Source organism: Triturus cristatus, chromosome 4_1, assembly GCF_964204655.1.
Source record: "Triturus cristatus chromosome 4_1, aTriCri1.1, whole genome shotgun sequence".
NCBI lineage: Eukaryota > Metazoa > Chordata > Amphibia > Caudata > Salamandridae > Triturus > Triturus cristatus.
In genome coordinates, this window is record NC_140585.1 from 83,011,003 (window position 1) to 83,034,508 (window position 23,506).

The following is a 23,506-nucleotide window of genomic DNA, read 5'->3' on the forward strand; positions in this document are numbered from 1 at the left end:
CTCCTCCTCCATCTCCTCCTCCTCCATCTCCTCCTTCTCCTGAGTCTTAACCATTACTAATTTCAACTACTGACTCACCACCAGCATATACACCTGATGATCAGGATGATGGGGATGGGGCTGGGTACAATGATCCAATACCTACAGACCCCTGGAGAGATTATGACACTAATTCTCCTACAGGAAATGATCCCGATCTGTACCCTACTTAGCCCTCTCCACCACACAACAGTGTAGGATAATTAATAAACAGAGCTGCTAATTACCATGGGGTCCAGTTACATAAGGAATCCCTAGTAGAAGATTTCCTTTTCGAAACTCTTAGCAGTTCACAAAAATCCTTGCACACACTTCCAGTGCTCAAGGGTATGCTTAGACATGTAGATGACATTTTTAATGATCCTGTGCGGGCACGTATCCTCACCTCCAGGGTAGACAAGAAATATAAATCTGCACCATCAGACCTAACTTGCATCAGGAGGCAGTTACCATTATATTCTCTAGTCGTATCTAATGCACTTAAAAGGGCCAATTCCCAAATGTCACGAGGTGCTCCACCCCCAGACAAGGAGTCTAATTTGATAGACGCCTCTGAAAACAGAATAGCCTCCCAAGCTGCAAACGTTTGGCGCATTTCCAATACCCAAGCACTTTTAGCTAGGTACAATAGGGTGCATTGGGATGAAATGGAGCACTTGCTCCAGTTTCTGCCTGATGAGTCCAAAGCTCAAGACCTAGTGCTAGAGGGACAGCTCATCTCGATTCCATCCGGTGCGCCTTAGATGCTGCTGACACTGCGGCTGGAGCTGTTAACACCAGCATTCGCCTTAATGGTAATAAGACGGAAGTTCTTATCGTAGGTCCCTGTCCTTCCATCTGGACTTCTGCCTGGTGGCCCATTGAACTGGGCCCTGTCCCGGCCCCGGTAGACACAGTTAAAAACCTTGGCTTTCTTCTGGACTCTAATCTAGCCTTTACCAATCATGTTGGTAAGGTTGCCGGAAAATGCTATGGCCTCTTGAAGGTCCTGAGGAAAATCCTGGACCTATTGCCCCCCAGCTCCAGAAAAACTATGGTACATGCCTTGGTCACCTCCCATTTAGACTATGGGAACTCCCTCCTATGTGGACTCAGCAAAAAAGGCCTAACACAGCTACAACGCGTCCAGAACGCAGCTGCCAGGCTGGTCCTTAACCTCCCTAGGAGAGCCTCTGGGAAACATGCATTACGTTCCCTGCACTGGCTCCCAATAAAGGAACGAATCAAATTTAAAACTATGTGCATCACCCACCGTATAGCTCACAAAAAAGCACCTCCATATCTCCAGGACTTGCTTCCCGTCTATCGCCCCTCACGCCCTCTGAGGTCGATGGGCAGCATGCTATTAGTGGTGCCACGGATACACAGAGCAAGGATGGGAGGACGTTCCTTTAGACACCATGCCAGCAAAGACTGGAATGACCTACCCATCGAATTGAGGATGGAGCCGTCTGAAACCAGGTTCAGACAGAGGCTGAAAACCCATCTTTTCCCTAAGACAAATTCAGCATAGTATGTCCCTGGCCCTAGTGCTCACCCTCTGTGAGCTAAGCTGAAGAAATGTTGGTAGGATTGTCAGCGCGGGGACGCACTGTTCTCTGTGCAACCAAGCGCTTAACAAATGTCATTAACTAACTAACTAACTAACTAACTAAGAAGGCATGCGTGGCTACGTTTGGGTTCAAACCAGAGGTTCAGGCTTCCATTCTGAACACACCATTTGACAAACAAACCTCTTTGGCCCTGTAGTAGACTCATCATTAGAAACGATAAAGAAAGGCACAGAGGTGGCGAAATCTATGGGAGCCCTTCAATCACCCTCAGCCTGTGGTTCCTTTCGGCACTCTTTATATCGCAGAGGGTCCAAAAACGCTTCCTCAGACTCTGCCTCAACAATCTACAAAGGCAACAATCAACCCTCTGCCTCTAAGGGTTTCTACAGAGAGGGCTACAGAGGCAACAATGGGAAGGGTAGATGGTCCAACACACGCGCCTCTCCCTCCAATAGCAAACAGTGACTTCACTACACTCCCCCCGACCATTTAACACGTGTCGGGGGGGCATCTTTCCCAATTCCTACCCGTCTGGCAGTCAGTCACTACAGACAAATAGGTACTGGAAATTATCCGTTCTGTTTATTGCCTGTTGTTTACCAACAATCCTCCAAACGTTCCTCCATGTTCACACAAACTGTCACTAGACCACTTACACCTCCTCAACCAAGAGGTTCAGTCTCTCCTTTTGAAAGGAGCTATAGAGCCTGTACCACTGCAATACCAAGGGTCCAGCGTATACTCCTTCTACTTTCTCATACCCAAGAAGGACAGTTCTCTCAGACCTATCTTGGACCTCGGAGAATTAAATCTTTACATACAATCTGATCATTTTCACATGGTAACACTTCAGCAAGTGCTTCCACTCCTACAACAGGGCGACTTTCTGTCTACTCTAGACTTAAAGGACGCGTACTTCCATGTTCCAATACATCTTGCTCGTCGCACATGTCTCAGATTTGTGGTAGCGGGGCATCATTACCAGTTCAAAGTATTCCCGTTCGGAGTCACCACAACTCCCAGAGTCTTTACAAAGTGTTTGGCAGTGGTCGCTGCTCACCTAATAAGACAACACATTCATGTCTTCCCCTACTTGCACGACTGGCTCATCAAATCCAGTACGTATCAAAAGTGTCTCCAACACACTCACAGGACACTTCAGTTACTGCACCAACTTAGGTTCACAGTCTGTGTTCAAATCACATCTTCAACCTTCCAACATTCAAAACTATCTAGGAGCAACTTTAGATACTCAAAGGGCTCTAGCCTTCCCCAATACAGCCTGAATTTGAAATATTCAGGCTTTATTTCTCCAGTTTCAGTCCACTCTCTCACTGCCAGCTCAAGTGTGTTCGAGGCATGTGGGCTGCTGAATTCATATCTGTGCATAGATCGCCGCCTAGTGTTGGGTCCGGATGATTGCACATTGTTGTCCTGGAAGAGTCTTCGAAGTATCACGAGATAGGTGGCTCCTCCCCTGGACTACAGTGCGCATGGGCATCCTCTCCATCCTTAGATTGTTTTTTTCCGCCATTGGGTTTGGATGTGCTTATCTTAGCTCAAGTTAGGAAACTTTAGTTTAAGGCCAAAAGGCCTTTAGATCTCGTCGGTACTGTTCCTGTTCGTTATCGACCAGTTTCTTTAGTGTTTTAGCACCTTCTTCACGCTTTTCGGATCCGCTTTGGTCCGAACATCGAACTTCGATCGACGATGGAATCGAGGACTCCCTTCAAGAGATGTCCTTTATGCCACGTGAAATACCCACACATCGACGTCCATCCGGTATGCAACAAATGTCTCTCACCGGATCACGATGAGTCGAAATGTATGGCCTGCGCCCGGTTCCGCTCGAAGAAGACTCTCCGGAATCGACGGGCAGCGAGATTGGAGGCACAGCAATCGGCGCCTGCCCCGGCCAACATCTTTACCACCGAGGACGAAGACGCCAAGAGCGTAGAAGACGTAGACTCCAGCCACGCTCCTGAACACGACTCCCGATCGGAAGACGACGATGAGGTGATCTTTGAGGGCGAAGACGTCGTCGAAGAGGTAGGAGACTACAATGAGGCCCTTGGGGCCGAGGAAGATAGCTCCAGCGAAGAGCTAGGCCAACCCGTCGATACGGAGGCCGAGAGACTAAGTGGTCATAGGGCTCAGGTCGAGGGATCGCCTGCGGGCCTTACCCAAGATCAATCACACGGTTCTTCGGCCCCGCCTCAAGGCCCGGCCTCGAACATTTCACAGGAGCCATTATTATCGAAGACGACTGGATTCCCTTCAGTGAAACCGAAACCGTCCGTCGCACCGGTTACATCGAAACCGAAAGTGAAACAGGTTGCGATTGGATCGAAGGCCTCGAAGCCCTCCGCTCCTTCGACCCCTGCAAAGGTCATCGGCACCGACCGCGCCAAAAGAGATTTCGGTGCCGAGCTCACCGCGACGGGTCCGGGCGCCGAGCCAAAGAAGAAGGCCCTCGGTCCCCACAAGGCGCCTCGGCCTATGGCACCGAAGATTACGGCCAAACCCACCAAGGTCAAGGTGGCCGACGCGTCGACGTCTAAGACGGCGGCGCCTGCCAAATCATCGACTCCGACGAGCGTCGATACCTCCCTTCGGATCGACGACCCAAAGATTGGAAATAAGTCGGATGCCGCTTCGACGCCTACCTCCAAGGTGCCGATCGGTTCCAAGGCGCCATCTGCGTTCACCTTGCAACAGGTCTCAGCATTGTTGCAACGCATCAGAGACCAGGTAACCCTCCACTCTACTTCGGGTCCCGAAACGCACAAGGCCGCAAAATCACACTCGGCGCCGGCGCACATCACATTTGGATTGCCGCCACCCACGGCACCGAAGATGTTCGTAATTCGGACACGTGTCCGCCAAACACAGTCCCTATCCACTGGACAAACCGATATCGAGCCTTCACAGGCACACTTTATCGACGCCGACACTGGTAGGTTGATGCTCCGCAAGCGGAAAATCACGCCAGAGAAGGGCTTGGACTCATACAAAATTCCTCTGAAACACAAATTGCCGGCAGGTTCCGAACCAGTGCTTCATGAACACTTTCAACCCTTCCATCAGGATCCGCCGTCCTTTTCTCCTACACATTCAGAGGCAGACGCTGGAGAGGACTATATAGGGGATGATACCACCTACCCTGGGGATATCGATCTTGCAAGACCCAGATCAGACATGGGATGACCCCACCGACCAGGGTAACGCACCAGATACTCCTGACACGCAGCTTTACAATATAAAGACATCTCCCACAGAGGACACGGCTGCCTTTAATGCCCTCATAGAACGGGCTGCTGCCAATCATGGAGTGGAACTCCATTCTGACACTGTAGAAGAAGACTTCTTAGTGGACACTTTCGCCTCCTCTGAGAAAACCGTCAAAACTCTGCCAATGTTGAAGGGAGTTCTAAAACCTGCAAAAGACATTTTTAAAGAAACAACCAGGGCACGGGTGCTGAACCCCAGAATCGAAAAGAAATACAAGCCTGCACCCGGAGACCCTATGTACATTAGGGGTCAGTTACCTTTAGACTCCATGGTTGTTGCTAATGCTCGCAAACGAGCCCATTCACAAACAACGGGTGATGCTCCTCCCCCCGACAAGGAGTCCAAAGTGCTGGAGACATCAGGCAAAAGAATAGCAGCGCAAGCGGCAAACATCTGGCGCATTGCCAACACACAGGCACTCCTGGCCCGTTATGATAGGTCCCACTACGACACACTAGAATCACTGCTACAACATTTGTCAGATGAATACAAAGAGGCAGCGGAGCTCCTTATCAGAGAGGGACAACTCCTTACCAATGCGTCCATCAAATGCGCACTGGATGCAGCCGACACTGCAGCAAGGGCGATCAACACAAGCGTCATGTTGAGGAGGCACGCATGGTTGAGAATCTCAGGCTTCAAGCCTGAGATTCAGAACAATATCTCAAATCAACCGGTCAACCCGGACTATTTATTTGGCCCTGACGTTGACACTACCCTCGAAAAAATTAAGAAAGACACTGAAACTGCAAAATCAATGGGGGCTCTGCAGTCGCAGCAGTTTCGTAGTGGCTCCTTTCGTCGCCCCGGGAATAGAGGAGCAGCTAGAGGTCAGGGGTCCCAGCAGCAGTACAATAAAGGGGGCACACAAAGTAACTATGATAAAACCACCAGAGATGGATATCGTGGATCCAGCACCAAAGGCAGAGGACGTGGGTATGGCAACACCAGGTCCTCCCCCAAAAACAAACAGTGACGCCTTCTCCCTGCCCCCTGACCACATAACACCTGTCGGGGGGAGACTCCAGCAGTTCCTGTCAGTCTGGAAAACCATCACCACAGACAGGTGGGTCAGGGACATTATCCAGTACGGTTACTGTCTAGAATTGTAAATTGATACTTGTATAGAGCACTACTCACCCGCAAGGGTCTCATGGCGCTTGTACGAATACCGCTGTGGAACCCATCCTGGCTTTCCCTGTGAGGCGTCCACTCCTGGGCACCCCCAAGGTGGAGGCCAGGCATCCTTAGCGTTGTGGGGGCCGTTGTGGAGATTAAGCAAGCTATTGCCCAGAGTTGCAGAGTGGGACTCCATGATTGGAATGGCACCGAGGCGAGAATTATCAGGTCCGTGGAATTTTTGAGCCCAAGACCCGCCGAGGCGGGGAATTGAACCCTGGTCCTAGGCTAGACCTCTGCATCTGGGTCTGCCGCTCCAATCATTGAGCCACACTTCTCGAATTAACGTCCACTCCACCCAACATACCGCCAAACCACCGTCCTATGTCCGTAGAGCACTTGTCATTATTGCAGCAGGAGGTACTAAGTATGCTGCAAAAAGGTGCAATAGAAGTCGTGCCCGTCAACCAACAGGGGACAGGGGTGTACTCTCTGTACTTCTTAATCCCAAAAAAGGACGGTTCTCTCAGACCTATACTAGACCTGAGACCCCTCAACCACTACATTCTATCAGAGCATTTCCATATGCTCACCCTACAGCAGGTTCTACCGCTATTCAGTCAGGGAGACTTCTTAGCCACACTGGACTTGAAAGATGCGTATTTCCACATACCCATACACCCATCGCACAGAAAATGTCTCAGGTTCACTATTCAGGGGCATCACTATCAGTTCAAAGTTCTCCCCTTCGGAGTAACGACGGCACCCAGGGTCTTTACCAAGTGCCTAGCAACAGTGGCTGCACATCTACGGAGACAGCACATTCACGTCTTCCCTTACCTGGACGACTGGCTTGTTCAGGCAAAGTCAGCCCAGCAATGTGCCAGCCACATGTCCCTCACCATTCACCTTCTTCACAGTCTGGGATTCTCACTAAATTACCCAAAATCACATCTTCAACCCGCACACGTACGACAGTACCTGGGCGCGACCATAAACACTCTGACAGCCACAGCTCAGCCAAATTTAGTGAGGATCAACAGCATGCAACTGCTGATCACAAAGTTCAAACCTCAACACTCCCTTCCTGCGCGAGTGTTCATGCGGTTGATAGGCATGATGGCCTCCTGCATTTTCATAGTCCCGCACGCGAGACTACATATGCGCCCGCTTCAGGAGTGCTTAGCACGTCAATGGAATCAGGCTCACGGACAATTGAAAGACCTAGTGTTGGTGAGCGGTCGGGCATACAACTCTCTGCATTGGTGGAATCCACAAAACCTTTGCAAGGGTTGACCGTTCCAAGAGCCTGTTCCGCAAATAATACTGACAGCGGACGCCTCTCTCCAGGGATGGGGAGCTCATGTACTCAATTACACAGTGCAGGGACTATGGACGACACAGCAAAAGAAGATGCACATCAACATTCTGGAACTGATGGCAATCTTCCTAGCCATGAAGGCATTCAAAGTACACTTGTGCCGGACGGACAACATGACTGCCATGTACTACATACAGAAGCATGGAGGAACACACTCTCCACAGTTGTCTCATCTGGCTCAGAGCATGTGGAAGTGGGCCATTCAGAGGAACATATTCCTCATGGCGGAACACCTCCCGGGCAAGGACAACCAGATGGCGGATCTGCTCAGCAGACACAGCCACCAGTTGCACGAGTGGGAGCTACATCCGTCAGTACTCCAACCGTACTTCCAACAGTGGGGTCATCCAGAGATAGACCTATTCGCCACAAACGAAAACGCAAAATGCCAAAGCTTTGCCGCCAGGTTCCCACATCCGCAGTCACAGGGCAATGCGATATGGATGAACTGGTCCGGCAAATTTGCGTACGCTTTTCCCCCAGCGCCATTAATACCGCTAGTGGCACGCAAACTGCGATAACACTCACTGACACTCATCCTAGTTGCTCCCACATGGGCACGCCAACCATGGTACACCACCTTTCTAGAACTTTCCGTGGTGCCGCATCAAAGGCTGCGGATCAAACCCGCACTTTTAACGCAGAACCATGGCGAACTTCAGCACCCAGACCCGCAACAGCTGAACCTGGCAATCTGGCTCCTGAATGTATGGATATCATCAAGGAGGCCAGAAGACCCACTACCAGAGCTTGCTATGCGGCTAAATGGAAGAGGTTTGTCATTTACTGCAACAACAATGACATTAACCCGCTGGACGCATCCATTCAAAACATCATCTGTTACCTCTTACACTTATACCGATGCAATCTGGCATACAACTCCATACGTATACATTTAACCGCGATAGCAGCCTATCTTCAAAACAGGCAGCACCTCTCTTTATTCAGAGTGCCTGCCATCAAAGCCTTCTTAGAGGGACTCAAACGAGTAATTCCCCCAAGACACCCACTGGCACCAGTGTGGAACCTCAATGTGGTCCTCACCAGATTGATGGGTCCACCTTTTGAACCTCTCCATTCATGTGAGATTCAATTCCTCACCTGGAAAGTAGCTTTCTTAGTGGCAATCACTTCGTTAAGAAGAGTTAGTGAACTCCAGGCACTAACCATTCAAGAGCCATTCATACAGGTTCACGCAAACAGAGTTGTACTACGTACCAACCCTAAATTCATGCCTAAAGTGATATCGCAGTTCCACATGAATCCGACTATTGAACTGTCTGTTTTCTTTCCAAGTCCACAAAATGTCGCAGAGAGAATGCTCCATACACTAGATGTAAAGAGGGCCCTCATTTACTATATAGACAGAACAAAGGATTTTAGGAAAACAAAACAACTTTTCGTTGCCTTTTCTCCACAACACAAGGGCAACGCCATTTCAAAAGCAGGGATAGCCAGATGGATCGTTAAATGTATTCAAATTTGCTATCAAAAAGCGAAACAAACATTAACGATTCCCCCACGAGCCCACTCAACACGAAAGTTAGGGGCGTCCATGGCTTTCCTAGGAAACATTCCTTTACAGGAAATATGTAGAGCAGCCACATGGTCCACTATACATACATTTACCAAACACTACTGTGTAGATGTACACTCAAAACAGCAGGCAGCTGTAGGACAGGCTGTTCTCAAAACTCTTTTTAAGACTGCTGCAGCTGGCACGGGCAGCCGCCGCTAATGGAGGGACTGCTATATAATCTATGCACAGATATGAATTCAGCAGCCCACATGCCTCGAACTGAATATGCTACTTACCAGTATGCATCTGTTCTTGGCATGTAGGGCTGCTGACATTCATATCGCCCACCCTCCTCCCCGGCGCCTGTAGCGGCTGCAGCACTCAGAATTACTGTATAGCATGGTCATCACTTACTGTATCTACTCCATCACTGCCACAATGGCGAAAAACAATCTAAGGATGGAGAGGATGCCCATGCGCACTGTAGTCCAGGGGAGGAGCCACCTATCTCGTGATACTTCGAAGACTCTTCCAGGACAACAATGTGCAATCATCCGGACCCAACACTAGGCGGCGATCTATGCACAGATATGAATGTCAGCAGCCCTACATGCCAAGAACAGATGCATACTGGTAAGTAGCATATTCAATATGCAACAGCTGGGGATGATGGCCACTTGCATCATCGTTCCCCAGGCCAGGCTTCACATGCATCCCCTACAGAAATGCTTAGCAAGTCAGTGGAACCAATCACAGGGTCTTTTAACCGATCTAGTGTTGGTAAGCGGCCGTACTCCTTGCTCTCCTCAGTGGTGGAACCTACAAAATTTGTCAATAGGACAGCCCTTCGTAGACCCAGTTCCACAGACCATGCTAACAGCGGATGCATCCCTCACTGGTTGGGGGGCTCATCTTTAACATTACCCAATGCAAGCCTGTGGAGTCAACAGCAGAAAACTCTCCACATGAAACATCTAGAGCTGCTAGCAGTGTTTCTAGCGCTCAAAGCATTTCAGATTCACCTGGTCAGCAAAGCTGTCCTAGTTCGTACCAATAACATGACAGCTATGTATTTATATACAAAAACAGGGGGGAACACACTCTCTCCAACTATCGCGCTTGGCTCAAGACATTTGGAGCTGGGCGAGTCATCAGAAAATCTATCTCCTAGCAGAACACCTTCCGGGAGTGAACAATCAAATTGCCGATCTCCTCAGCAGACAGATACAGCAAATCCACAAATGGGAACTTCACCATCAAGTTCTCCTCCCATACTTTCAAAGTTGGGGAGTCCCTCAAATAGATCTTTTTGCCACACACCAAAACACAAAATGGCCAAACTTCGCCTCCAAGTCTACACACACTCTCCAAAGGCAATACACTATGGATGAACTGGTCAGGGATATTTGCCTACCTTTTTCCGCCTCTCCCACTCATTCTATTAGTGGTTCGGAAACTCAAGAAAACATCCCTTACACTGATCCTATGATCCTAGTAGCTCTCAGATGGGCCCGTCAACCTTGGTTCACAACCCCGTTGGAGCTGTTGCTAGTTTAAAATCAAAAACTACACCTTACATCCAGTCTCCTCACACAGAGCCATGGAGAAATCAGACACCCAGATCCCAGAAAACTGAACCTTGCGATCTGGCTCCTGAAATCATAGAGTTTGGTTATCTAACTCTCCCACCAGACTGTATGAACATCATTAGAGAGGCCAGAAGGCCTACTACAAGAGCCTGTTATGCAGCTAAATGGAAACGTTTTGTTATCCATTGCAATAATAACAATATCAACCTTCTTGATGCTTCAATACAAAATACCATTTGTTATCTGCTACACTTGCAGCAATCGGGGTTAGCTTACACTTCTATCCGACTACATCTCGCTGCAATAGCTGCATGTCTACAAAATAGGCAACATTTATCTTTTTTTAGAGTGCCAGTAATCAAAACATTTATGGAAGCCTTTACAGAGGAACCTGGTGGAGCGTCTCCTGACTCTCTGGGTGCACATGCCGGACGGATTGTTCGTGGTTGGTGGGGACTGGAATGATGTGATAGATTTGGCCAAAGATCGTTGGAGAGAAGGGGGGATCCAGAGGGTATTCACACCACGAAGCTGAATTCTTTAGTGATGGGGCTCGACTGGGTAGATACATGGTGTCATTTGCACAGAGATGGCTAGGAGTTCACATATCTCTCCACGACTCTTATTCCAGAATTGATTACCTCTTTGTCCCTCGAGTAGCAGTGAGCAGAGTGGTGGCAGTGGAGATTCTTCCGAGGGGCCTGTCAGATCATTCCCCGGTGGCCCTCCCATACAGATAGGGCGGATGCAGCAGCCGTTTCGGTGGCGCCTCTCGGTGTGGCACCTACAAAATGATGACTATAGAGAAAACATGAGCGACGCCATAGACAGGTATGTGAAAGTCAATGTGGGGTCAGTCACCAGGGCCGATTCGTTGTGGGAGGCGATGAAGTCTACTCTGAGGGAAACGGACATTTCCTGGTGCATGGCAGCTCGTAGAGCACGTAGGGAGGCTCTACAACAGGCAGAGGCGGGCATCAAGGATCTTGAGCACCGGGGTCGAGAGGCTGAAGGCGGCCAGGTCCGACAGCAATTGCTGATGGCTCAACAAAATTATGCCGCGCTACTGCTGGATGAGGCCCGCCAAGCCTGGTTGGCGACACGTAGCAGGGTATATCAGTGGGGGGTTAAATCCAGCAAGATGCTCCACCGGCTCTGCCAGGGTGTGTTTCATTCCCAGACCCTTCCCGGCATATTGGGCTCGGCAGGCGAGCCGCTCACGGATCCGCTGGCCCTAGCGGAGAGCTTTACCATATATTATGTAAACTTATACGCCCCCAAAGAATGTTTGCTGGACGCCACAATAGATCGTTTCCAGCTGACCTCCCGCCCAAGGCTCTGGCAGATGAGGTGAGGGAAGAGCTGGAAGTCCCGCTGACAGATGAGGAGTTGGGCACCGTGCTGGAAGATCTTAATTTCGGGAAGGCTCTGGGGCCCAATGGGTTTCCCAGTGAATTTTTCAAACAATATTTTTTGCAGTTGGGACCTCACTATCGCTCGGTGGTGGAGGAGGCACGAGAACGAGGCTCTCTTCCACCAGATTGGAGGCATGCGGTGGTGGTTGTCTTTCATAAACCGGGCAGGCCCCCGGTTCAATACGCATCATATTGTCCCATATCTCTCGAACATAGAGGCCAAAATTCTGGCTAAAGCTCTGGCGAATCACCTATTGCCACATATCGGTACTCTGGTCCATCCCGACCAGGCTGGCTTCATGCCTCACAGGGCGACCAGGCATAACATTAGGCGGGCGCATGTAGCAGTGGCGGCCATCCAGCGACTGGGTGAACCGGCAGCGCTATTATTAGCGGACATGGATAGTGCGTTTGACTCCCTTAGCTGGGTGTACCTCGTTGCCTTATTACATAGGTTAAACTTCGGACTGAGTTTTATATCCTATTTGACCCTCCTATACACGGACCTTACAGCGTCGGTGCAGATAGCGTTCTCTATTGGTCGGGGCACGAGACAGGGCTGCCCCCTGTCCCCTTATTTATTTGCCCTCGCAATGGAGCCTCTGGCCGCGTGGGTGCGAATGGATGCGCAGGTGCAGGGCTTTGAATGGGCACAGGGACTGTCGGATAGGATTGCATTATACACGGATGACGTTCTATTCTTTCTCACAAATGTGGACAGAATGGGGCCACGGCTCCTGCGCATTATGCAAATCTTTGGGGAGACTTCTGGACTGTATATGAACCCACGTAAATCTACGTTGTGGATTCTCGGAGATCAGGCGGGACAGGGCGCCTGGGTATCGTCGGTTCAGTTGGCGACGGGGGGACTAAAATATCTTGGTGTGGTTATATCGGACTTGCCCGCAGTTTCCTGGGAGCGCAATCTGGTTCCGGTGTGGGAGTGAGTGTGTGATGATATTAAGATCTGGTCCCGCATGCCCCTGACCATATATGGCAGATCGGCTATATTTAAGATGGTTGCGCTCCCCCGTCTTCTATACCAGTTGCAGAACCACCCCTATCCGATTTCTCCTAGATGGTTCCGGCAAGTCAATGCGGCTCTTGGGCAGTTCTTGTGGGAAGGGGGCAAGGTGCGTGCAGACGTGTTTTTTATCTACTTATTGTGGGGGGCTAGCGTCGTCGGACATTCTTTCATACTATCAGGCATCACACCTGCTCATATTGAACGAATGGTGGTATGGCAGTAGGGAGGAACCGGCATACGCGGTCGAGCGGCGGCTTATGGGGGATCACTCGCTGCATAGGATATTGTACTCAGCACCGCTGCGGGGCTCGCTGCCATCAGCAACAAAGGTCGCGTTTCATGTCTGGAGGCAAGCGCTGCGGAGGATGGGATGGTGAAACACACTGACGCGGGAGACTCCCCTCAGAGATAATGGGCGCTTGCCGCAACTAGCTGCCTTACAGGGATTCCGGGACTGGGATCATATAGGGATATCGGTCTTGGGAGATGTTATGAGGGGTCTAGTTTTGAAATCCTTCCAGGACCTCCAGACAGAATCTTATGTGCCGAAATCCCAAAAGTACCTTCAATTCCGGTACGCCCTGTCCCCCAGCCTGGAGGGCTTGGAGTCCGTGGCTGCGTTCAGCTCCCTTGAGGCCAAAGTTTGTATCGGAGATCTCCAGGATCACAAGATCTCCAAGATCTATCAATCCCTAGTTACTCATTGCTCCTCCACGCTACAGAAACTCCGGGGGGATTGGGAGGGGCAAGTTTAAGATTTGCTGCATGGTATACAAATCCTTACACAACATGTGCCCCAGCTATCTTTCCCAAAAGTTGGTCAGATATACACCGATCAGACCACTGAGATCCAGTCATCAAGCACTTCTCCGCACTCCCCCTATTAAACTGGCGCGGATGGGAGGAAAAGCCTTCTCTCACCTAGCCCCTCGGTACTGGAATGTTCTCCCCATACAGATTCGTCAGTGTACAAATTTCCCAGCCTTCAGAAAACTTCTGAAAACGGAACTGTTCTAATCCTCTTTGGAATGGCCACAGGCGGTCCCAGCGCAGAGATACCCCGTACGGGGTGATTCAGGCGCTATACAAGACACATAAATAAATAGATAAAAATGTGGGTCCCTTGGATGAAGAGGACTGGGCGGAGGCCCTGGCTGCTCTACGAGGGGCGGCCATTGCAGTGCGTTTGTGCCTAGACCAGTTTAAATACCTGCATAGGGCTTACTATACACAAGTACGTTTGTGGAGGGCAGGATTGATCGCCTCTCCTGTGTGCCTTAGATGTAATCAGGAGGTGGGTACACTAGTACAAACGGTTTGGCAGTATCTCTCCCTAGATCGATTCTGGAGGGGGGTTCACATCTGTTTATCAGAGGTTCTGGGTTGGGACCTTCCCCGCTCGCCAACACTTGCCCTGTTACATGTCATGGAGAGGATAGGTGGCAACAACACTTATTGCTGTTGGGTCTTACATTGGCGAAAAGGGATATAGCGAGGGCGTGGATTGCACTGGGCCCCCTTCAGTGGCTGCGTGGAAGAATGGTTTGGATTTTTGCTTGGGCCTGGAGAAACCCATCTTCACTGCCAGGGGGTGCCCCCACATACATTTTAAACTATGGAAAAGATGGGCAGACTATAGGGATTGCTGCTAGAGCCGGTTCCAGTGGCACGGAACCCTCCTCAATAGAGATTCGGTTTCTCCTGGGCGTATAGCCCTACTGTATTATCAAAATGGCTCTGTCTAGTGTGGATGTTTAGTGCGATTGGGGGGAGGGGTTTGGAGTGGGAGGGAGCTAGATTTTATCTGTATTGCTCTTCATTTTCTCTTTTGTGTTTCAATATGAAAATGTCAAATTCAGTATAACATGCTCGGATTGTGCAGAAGCCTCTGGGGTACAGGGCCCTGCTGTATATGTGCCATTTGACAAAATCTGTTTAAAAAGAAAATATATACATTTATGGAAGGACTTAAAAGAGTAATCCCAGCAAGACTCCCACCTGCCCCAGTGTGGAATCTTTTTTTTATATAATCAATTTTTTATTTTCATTTTGAAAAAAAACAAGCAAACAAAATGACAGCATCCATCTTACACAGTAAAGCCAATTCCATCTCCAACAGGCCGAAAAAAAACCCCACTGTTAAGGTAGGAGTATTTATGCAAGCTACCCAAGCTGGAAAAAAGCACCCCGCTACATAGGGGAGCCAAAGCCGCCAATTTAAAACAGTAGGTTTAGCCATTTGCCCCAAACCCTATGGAACTACACGGGACAACCACGTGCCTCAAAGAAGGGCCTGGGCCGCGCACCAATCCACTCCCCTGCGCCACTTTCGCTGGGTAGGGGGGTTGGGCTGAGCCCAGGCCGCTGTAATATCTCGTTTAGCCACAGCGATCGCCGTTACCAGAAAAAGCTTGTCCTCTCTAGAGCCGTCAAAACCATCAAATACACCCAGTAGAAGACGTAAGGGATCATGTGGAACCTGCCAACCCAAAGGCCTGTGTGCGCTCAGATTCTACCCCGGCCCAGAATGGGTCAAGGCCTGGGCAAAGCCAGTGTGGAATCTTAACATAGACTTCACAAGGTTAATGGGCCCATCTTTTGAACCCATTTAAAAATGTGAAATACAGTTTCTCTCCTGGAAAACCGCATTCCTCTTTGCAATCACTTCACTCAGGAGAGTAGGTGAGCTATAGGCACTAACCATAGAAGAACCGTTTTTCCAACTTCACAGAGACAAAGTGTTTTTTTGTACAAACCCCAAGTTTGTACCTAAGGTAGTTTTTGCCTTTCATATCAATCATTTGTTTGAGTTACCGGTATTCTTTCCTCAACTTGATTCAGTGGCAGAACGGGGCCTACACACCTTAGATGTTCGAAGAGCCCTTTTATATTGCATTGAAAAAGCAAAATCATTTCGTAAAACTAAACAACTTTTCGTTGCTTCTGGTCCACCACACAAGGGCAATACCATATCCAGGTCAGGTATTGCTAGATGGATTGTTAAATGCATTCAAACTTGTAATGCAGAAGCAAAGAGAATGTTACCAATACCCCCTAGAGCGCATTGCACTCGCAAAATAGGGGCTACTATGGCTATCTTAGGAAGCATCCCCATAGTTGACATTTGTAAAACTGCAACATGGTCTACACTAGACACATTCACCAAACATTGTGTTGATGTGTTAGCGAGACAAGCTAATGAAGGCCAGGCAACTCCAACAGCTACAGGTTAGCCACCGCTTTGGGAGAATTCTGCTGTATAATCTATGCAAAGCATGTGATCTACAGCTCACATGTCTCAAACGGATAATGTTACTTACCCAGTACGCATCTGTTCTTGGCATGTAGAGCTGTAGATTCACATGCGCCCACCTGCCTCCCCTGGTACCTGTACCTGTACCTGTTGCAGCTCTCGATCTCTTACTATATATACATACGCATGAACATCTCTATTCTTTACTTATTAACTCTATTCTCACCCTCTGCGGGAAAACAATCTAACAATGGAGTTGATGCCCTTGCGCACTATCACCAAAAGGAGGAGTCCCCTGCCTCTTGTCTGGAAACATTTCGTCGAAGAAAAACAACTTGCAAACATCTGGACCCAACACTAGATGGCAGGCGTATGCAAAGCATGTGAATCTACAGCTCTACATGCCAAGAACAGATGCTTACTGGGTAAGTTACATTATCCTATTTAAAGCTGAGCCATGGATCCTCTTGACAACCTTAAGCTGCCCCAGCGATCCTACGAACAACCCAATATTGTCATGAATTTTAAAGTTTGTCTTCTTCCTGATTAAAACCATGATGACAATTCCAAGGTTTTGTAATAATAGTTGGAAATTGATGAGCTTAAAACAGTACTGATTAAAACAGTCTTGGTGTTGACTACTTAGGTTGTCTTCAAATACGCACAAATATATATTTTTGAAAGGTAAAAAGGTGCAGAAAAACCTATCAGTGTTACTATTGTATTTATTGTACAGCAGAGCATCAGAGCACTTACCAGTGTTACATAGTTACCAAAGGGGTAGCAGTGCCATTTTAAATTATGAGCTGCTGAGGTTCGTTTATCAGCAAAGGGCATAGGCTGATGGTGGATAAATGACACAAAAGCATAGATTTAGCAATTTGACCAGAGCATGAAATTTAGATTTCTCCATTATACGTTTACCTTGTTGTATTTGAAAATGTGATTGATTTAATGAACCATTTTGACAGTGGGTGTGAATAAGTACAGGCAATTTCTGTACATAGACTGTACCAATGTCTTGCCACAAGTTTTCTGTGAACGTATATTCTGCTGGGTAGCAACCCTCTGTATATGTGGTTCTATTTTCTTAGGTCTATCAGTTTTTGGAAAGATCCAAGAGCCGACTAGAAATGAGAGGGACAGCTAAAAGCATGGTCCTGTGGTTGTAGCATCTTACATCATGTTGAGGTGGGCTTCTGCATGGCTTTGGCTTGTAGAAATGTGGGTTACGGCTGAATAATGGGTCACGTACAAAGTACTTTTCCTGTCTCTAAAGCAAAAGAGGTTAGGAAGCAAATCTTAGGTCTCAAACTTGAGTGATTAGTCATACCTGTTTAGTAATGGTTTTGATATGGGAGGTTAAAGATGGGTCTGACAGACCAACACGTGCACAATGACGTACTAGCATGTTGGAAAAGTTCATGAGCTAAGCAGTTTTGCATGCACAAATCTAATTTTCTTTCCGGAGTAAATAAGAGGGTTCGGATAGCGAGATATTGGGATATTTTATCTATGTCTTTCTCTGTTTGAGCAGGAGGAGGAGGCACTGCTCTCAGAAATGGATGTCACAGGACAGGCCTTCGAGGACATGCAGGAGCAGAACATCCGCCTTATGCAACAGCTGCGCGAAAAGGATGATGCCAACTTTAAACTGATGTCTGAGCGCATTAAGTCCAACCAGATCCACAAGCTGCTTAAAGAAGAGAAGGAAGAGCTGGCCGACCAGCTTATTACGCTCAAAACACAGGTACATAGGATGGAATGCAGTCGCAGCAGAGGCGGCTCAACAGTTGCTGATCAGGTGGGGGTGTGACGGACCCATGTCTGCAGAACAGATGCAAGGAGTGTAATTGGAGGGTTGGATACTGAACTTGCAACCTTGGGTGTATTGCCCACTTGAGGTCTGAGGATATTTGGCCACTTCTACTGACCCACTTGTGCATGGCAATAAGGTGTAGGTAGTTGTTAGACGGACCGGGAGGGTCGGCCGAGGACAAGGGGAGAGGTCTCCGGGGAGAGCCGTCTCCAGCGATCGTACAGATGCGTAACTTCCCCCCCACCGATATACACCACACAAGGATAGGATTTAACGTTCTTTATAAGCGATTTCTTAAGGTACGATGGAATGGTACAAGGAGGTCTGGACTCAGGGGTCCCCTCGATTCTAGTCTCTTGGTTTGGGAAAGGGGGTAGCGGGACAGTCTGTTTACCAATCTGGTAGCTGAGATGGTCTGATGGATAGCTCACAATCCTCGAGCTCGATGTTCTAGCTTTGGACGGGCCGCGGCAGCGCCAGCAGGTCCCGGTGAAGGTGGTCGTTACACGGTCCGCGGCAGCACCAGCAGGTCCCGATGAAGGTGGTCGTTACACGGTCCGCGGCAGCGCCAGCAGGTCCCGACGAAGGTGGTCGTTACACGGTCCGCGGCAGCGCCAGCAGGTCCCGACGAGGATGGAGGATGCAGAAGGCCGCGGCAGCGCAGCAGGCAGGACGATAGTTCACAAGGCAGGGCTACGGCAGCGCCGGTAGTCCGTCAAGGCTGAGTTCTTCTCGGTGTCTCTCGACTCCAGGATACAACTGCCTTCCTGCTCTGGAGCTGCCCTAGTTATAGGTCTGGCGCCCTTTGATGTCCGGACCCTCGCGCTTGGAGGTCGGAAGGTCCGGGATGAGGGAGTCCAGACACCCAGCAGGGGGGTGGAGCCAGCGCCCGGGGGAGCTGGAGGGCGATCGGCACCTGGCGGGGGAGAGCCATCGACATCTCTTTCTCCCATTGACCTGCCAAGTGGTCCGTTCACCTCCTGGGTGAATGGTGGTGCCGGGATGTCGGGGCCTGGCCAGGCCCAGGGTTAGGGTCGAGCTGAGGCCACGCGGCCTCGTGGTGCAGTGTCCAAGATGGCGGCTGATCCGGCCGGGGGAGCCGGTAGGGGTTCGGCCCCATGATACATGGATGTCCGGGGGCAGGAGTTCCGTCGGGAGACGGGGTGCGGGTTGCTCTTGTGGGTAACACCTGGGGGTCCGGGGCTTGGGCCCTGTCATGCGGGGAGGGAGCAAGCCCTTCATGTGGCCTGTCCAACATGCGTCCCCCCCAGCTGAAGGCGGGGAGAGTCACCCATCCTCTTGGGGACTCTCCTCGTCGAGGCGGAAAAAGCGTGACAGGCCATCTGCGTTGGCGTGGTCTTGGCCCGGTCGATGTTCCACAGTGAAGTCCATCCCCTGCAGGGAGATGGACCAGCGCAATAGTTTTGGGTTTTCCCCCCGCATCTGCATTAGCCACTGCAGGGGTCGATGATCGGTTTGCACCCGGAAGTGGGTACCGAAGAGATAGGGCCGGAGCTTTTTGAGGGCCCACACCACTGCGAAGGCCTCCCTCTCGATTGTGCTCCAGCGCTGTTCTCGGGCCAGGAGGCGTCTGCTGATGAAGGCCACCGGCTGGTCAAGACCCTCGGGGTTCAGCTGGAAGAGAACCGCCCCGATGCCGTGGTCGGAGGCGTCCGTTTGCACAATGAATTCCCGACTGTAATCGGGGGCCTGGAGCACAGGGGCAGTGCACAGGGCGGCTTTCAGCTTCTCGAAGGCCGCTTGACAGTCGGGGGTCCAGTTAATCTTCTTCGGGTGGTTTTTGGACGTGAGACCCGTGAGGGGCCCCACAATGCTGCCATAGTCCCTCACGAACCGCCGGTAGTAGCCGGTGAGTCCCAAGAAGGCTCGGACCTCGGTCTGCGTGACTGGGGGTTGCCAGGACTGGATGGCAGCGATTTTGAGTTGCAGAGGGGCCACCAGACCGCTTCCCACCTGGTGTCCGAGGTAGGTCACGGACCCCTGACCAATTTGGCACTTGCCGGCCTTGATTGTGAGGCCGGCCCGCTGGAGGGCCTGCAGGACCTCTCGGAGGTGGTGGAGGTGGTCGGACCAGTGGCGGCTGTACACAGCGATATCGTCCAGGTAGGCGGCGCTGAACTCTTCGAGCCCCGCCAAGACCTGGTTCACTAGTCGCTGAAAAGTAGCTGGGGCATTCTTCATGCCGAAGGGCATGACCTTGAAGTGGTAGTGGCCATCGGGGGTAGAAAAGGCGGACCGTTCTTGGGCTCGGGATGTGAGACCGATCTGCCAGTAGCCCGCTGTCAGGTCGAAGATGCTGAGGTAGCGGGCAGCCCCCATGCGGTCGATCAATTCATCCGCTCGGGGGATGGGATGAGCGTCGGTCCTGGTGACAGCATTCAAGCCCCGATAGTCGACGCAGAATCGGAGTTCAGGAGTGGTGCCGGGGGCAGCAGCTTTGGGGACCAGCACGACCGGGCTGGCCCAGGGGCTGTCCGAGGGCTCGATGACCCCGAGCGTGAGCATCTTGGACACTTCCTCTTGGATGCAGGCCCGCACCCGATCTGGTACGCGGTATGCCCGGTGTCTGATAGGGGGACTGTCCCCAGTGTCCACGTCGTGCAAGCACCAGGGGGTGACCCCTGGGGTGAGGGAAAACAAGGTAGCAAACTGCAGCAGGAGTTCCCGGCAGCCTTGGCGCTGCTCTGGGGTGAGGGCCTCGGAGAGCCGGACCCCGTCCACGGAACCATCTTTCTCCTGAGTCTTCAGGAGATCAGGGAGAGGCTCGGAGTCTTCTTCCGCCCCACTGTCTGTAGCCATCAGGAGGCTGAGTTCCGAGCGCACAAAGTGGGGTTTGAGTCTGTTGGTGTGGAGGACCCGGAGGGGGTTCCGGGGAGACTCCATATCGATGAGATAGGTGACGGGGCTCTTGCGTTCGACCACTTTGAAGGGCCCCGTCCACTTGTCCTGCAAGGCACATGGTTCGGTGGGGGACATCACCCACACTTGTTGACCAGGCTCGAATTCGACGGAGGAGGCATTTTGATCGTACCATTTTTTCATGTCCTCCTGACTGGCCTCAAGATTCGCTTTTGCCATTTCCCTGAATCGCCGGGTCTGATTGCGTAGTGCCAGGAGGTACTTGAAGACGTCTGGAGGGGTCTTTAGGGGGGCCATCTCCCAACCTTCTTTGACTAGGCTGAGGGGCCCTCGCACAGGGTGCCCGTACAAGAGTTCGAAAGGGCTAAAACCGAGGGACTTCTGGGGAACTTCTCGATAGGCGAAGAGGAGGCACGGAAGTAGTACATCCCACTGGCGACGGAGGGGCTCTTCCAATCCCCCAATCATTCCCTTGAGCGTGCGGTTGAATCGCTCAACTAGTCCGTTTCCTTGAGGATGATAGGCGGTCGTGAATCGGTAGGTGACCCCGCACTGTTGCCAGAGGGACTTCATATATTTCGAAATAAAGTTTGTGCCTTGGTCGCTGACGACTTCTCGGGGGAAGCCCACCCGGGAGAAGATCCCCATTAAGGCCTGGCCGACCACCGGAGCTGTTACAGTTCGCAGGGGCACAGCCTCGGGGTAGCGGGTGGCGTGGTCCACCAGTACCAGGATGAACCGATGTCCTTGTGCTGTGCGGGGGTCCAGGGGCCCCACAATGTCTGTTCCCACCCTCTCGAACGGGGTGGTGACAACTGGGAAGGGTTGCAGAGGTGCTTTGAGCTTGCGGCCGCTCTTCCCGCTGGCCTGGCACGTGGGGCAGGACCGGCAGTGGTTGAGGACGTCGTTTCGCATCCTCGGCCAGAAAAAGTGGGTCACCAGGCGACTGTAGGTTTTGTCCTGGCCCAGGTGTCCAGCCAGAGGGACATCGTGGGCCAAATTTAGCAGGAAGTCTCTGAAACGGAGGGGCACCACCAGCACTCGACTGGCCCCTAACTCCGCGATTCTCTGTTCACTGTATAACAGGTCATTATCCCAATAGACCCAATGGGCTCCGGTGGAGTCCCCTGCGCTCTGGGCGATGGCTTGCTGGCGGAGTCCCTCGAGGGAGGGACAGGTCTTCTGCTCTTGGCGGAACTGTTCCTGGGTGGGCCCCCCTTCTTGACGCCACTGAGCCAGGCCGGGAAGGTCCTGGGGCTGGGCGACCCCTTCGGGGGTTTGCTCTGGGGGGTCGGTATAGTCGGTGTCCTCTACTGGAGCGATCGGGGGAGGAGGTGCTGGCCATTCTGGTTCTTCTGGTCGGGGGATGGCACGGGCGGCCATGGACCGGGTGGTTACGCATGCCCAGTCCGGGAGGCCCAGCATCCCCAGGTGCTCTCTCCTTTCGACGGCGGCCCACGGGGAACTCTCAAGATCATTCCCCAGGAGACAGTCCACGGGGGCATCATCCCGGACCGTAACCTTCAACATGCCGGAGACCCCTCCCCATTCGAAGGGGACGCAGGCCATCCGACATAGACTCTCGGAATTGTCGGCTGAGCGGACGGGGCAGAGAATGTTCGGCAGGATCTGCTCTGGTTTTACCAGGTGACAGCGGACGGCCGTCACACTGGCCCCTGTGTCACGTAGGGCTTCGGCCCGGCGCCCATTAATGTTCACCCACTGGCTATATTTTCTGGTGTTGGCGGGTAGGGGGGCCTGCGGGACCATGTCTTTTCCCCCTAGGCACGCTAGAACCATGGCGGCCGGTTCCCACTCTTGTTGTGCCTGCTCGTATTCTTCTTGTTCTTCGGAGATTTGTTCTCCCCCCAGGGCGGCGGCAGCTACCTGGCGGGGTTTTGGAGTTTGGTTCTGTGGACAGTTCGGGTCATTGGCGTAGTGGCCGACTCGCTGGCATCGGTGACACGTGACGTTGGCTCGGAACCCCGGGCGCATCGGGGGGTTCCCCCGGCTGGCCGGGGGCGGGGTGCTGGCAGTGGGAGCGGCCGGGACGGTGTCTCTCCCTCGCCCCTGGCCTCCTCCTCCTCCTCGGGGACGGTGCTGACCTTGGTTGTTCCGGTTCTGCTCGTGGGGCCCTCTCCGGCCCACTCGGGTGCTTTCCCACCGGTCAGCTTCGGCGGCGAGTTGCCGAGGGTCAGTCAATTCACTGTCGAGGAGGTGCTGCCTGAGCTCGACGAAGCAGTTGTTAGATAGGTGCTCCCACACCATGAGATTAAAAAGTTGCTCGTAGGTCGTTACGTGGCTTCCCTTGATCCAACCCTCGAAGGCTCGGCTGAAATAGTTGACATATTCCACCCAAGTTGTACCCGGGATCCGAGTGCAGTCCCGAAACCTCTGGCGGTACATTTCGGGTGTGAGCCCATATCGGGTGAGGAGGGCAGCCTTCATGTGGTCATAGGATGACATCTGGTGGTCTGGGAGCTGTAGCAGGGCATCGCGGCCTTCGTTGACGAACCTCCCCCATAGGCCGGCTCCCCAGTCACTTCGATCGATCCGGTGGGAGGTCATGGCGATCTCGTAGGCCTTGAACCACTGTTGTATGTCGTCCTCTCGGACATACT

The 23,506-nt window shown here is 51.7% G+C and overlaps 1 protein-coding gene across 3 annotated transcripts in view; it reads left to right on the forward strand.

Annotated features, from left to right (window-relative positions):
- The window catches only part of RNF20 (ring finger protein 20), a 217,566-nt gene that overhangs the window by 160,602 nt on the left and 33,458 nt on the right, over window positions 1-23,506 (forward strand). For all 3 annotated transcript variants that reach the window (XM_085651686.1, XM_085651687.1, XM_085651685.1), the window contains exon 16: window positions 17,724-17,936. In XM_085651686.1, the coding sequence (XP_085507812.1) occupies window positions 17,724-17,936 (213 nt within the window). The remainder of the gene's footprint in view (window positions 1-17,723; window positions 17,937-23,506) is intronic.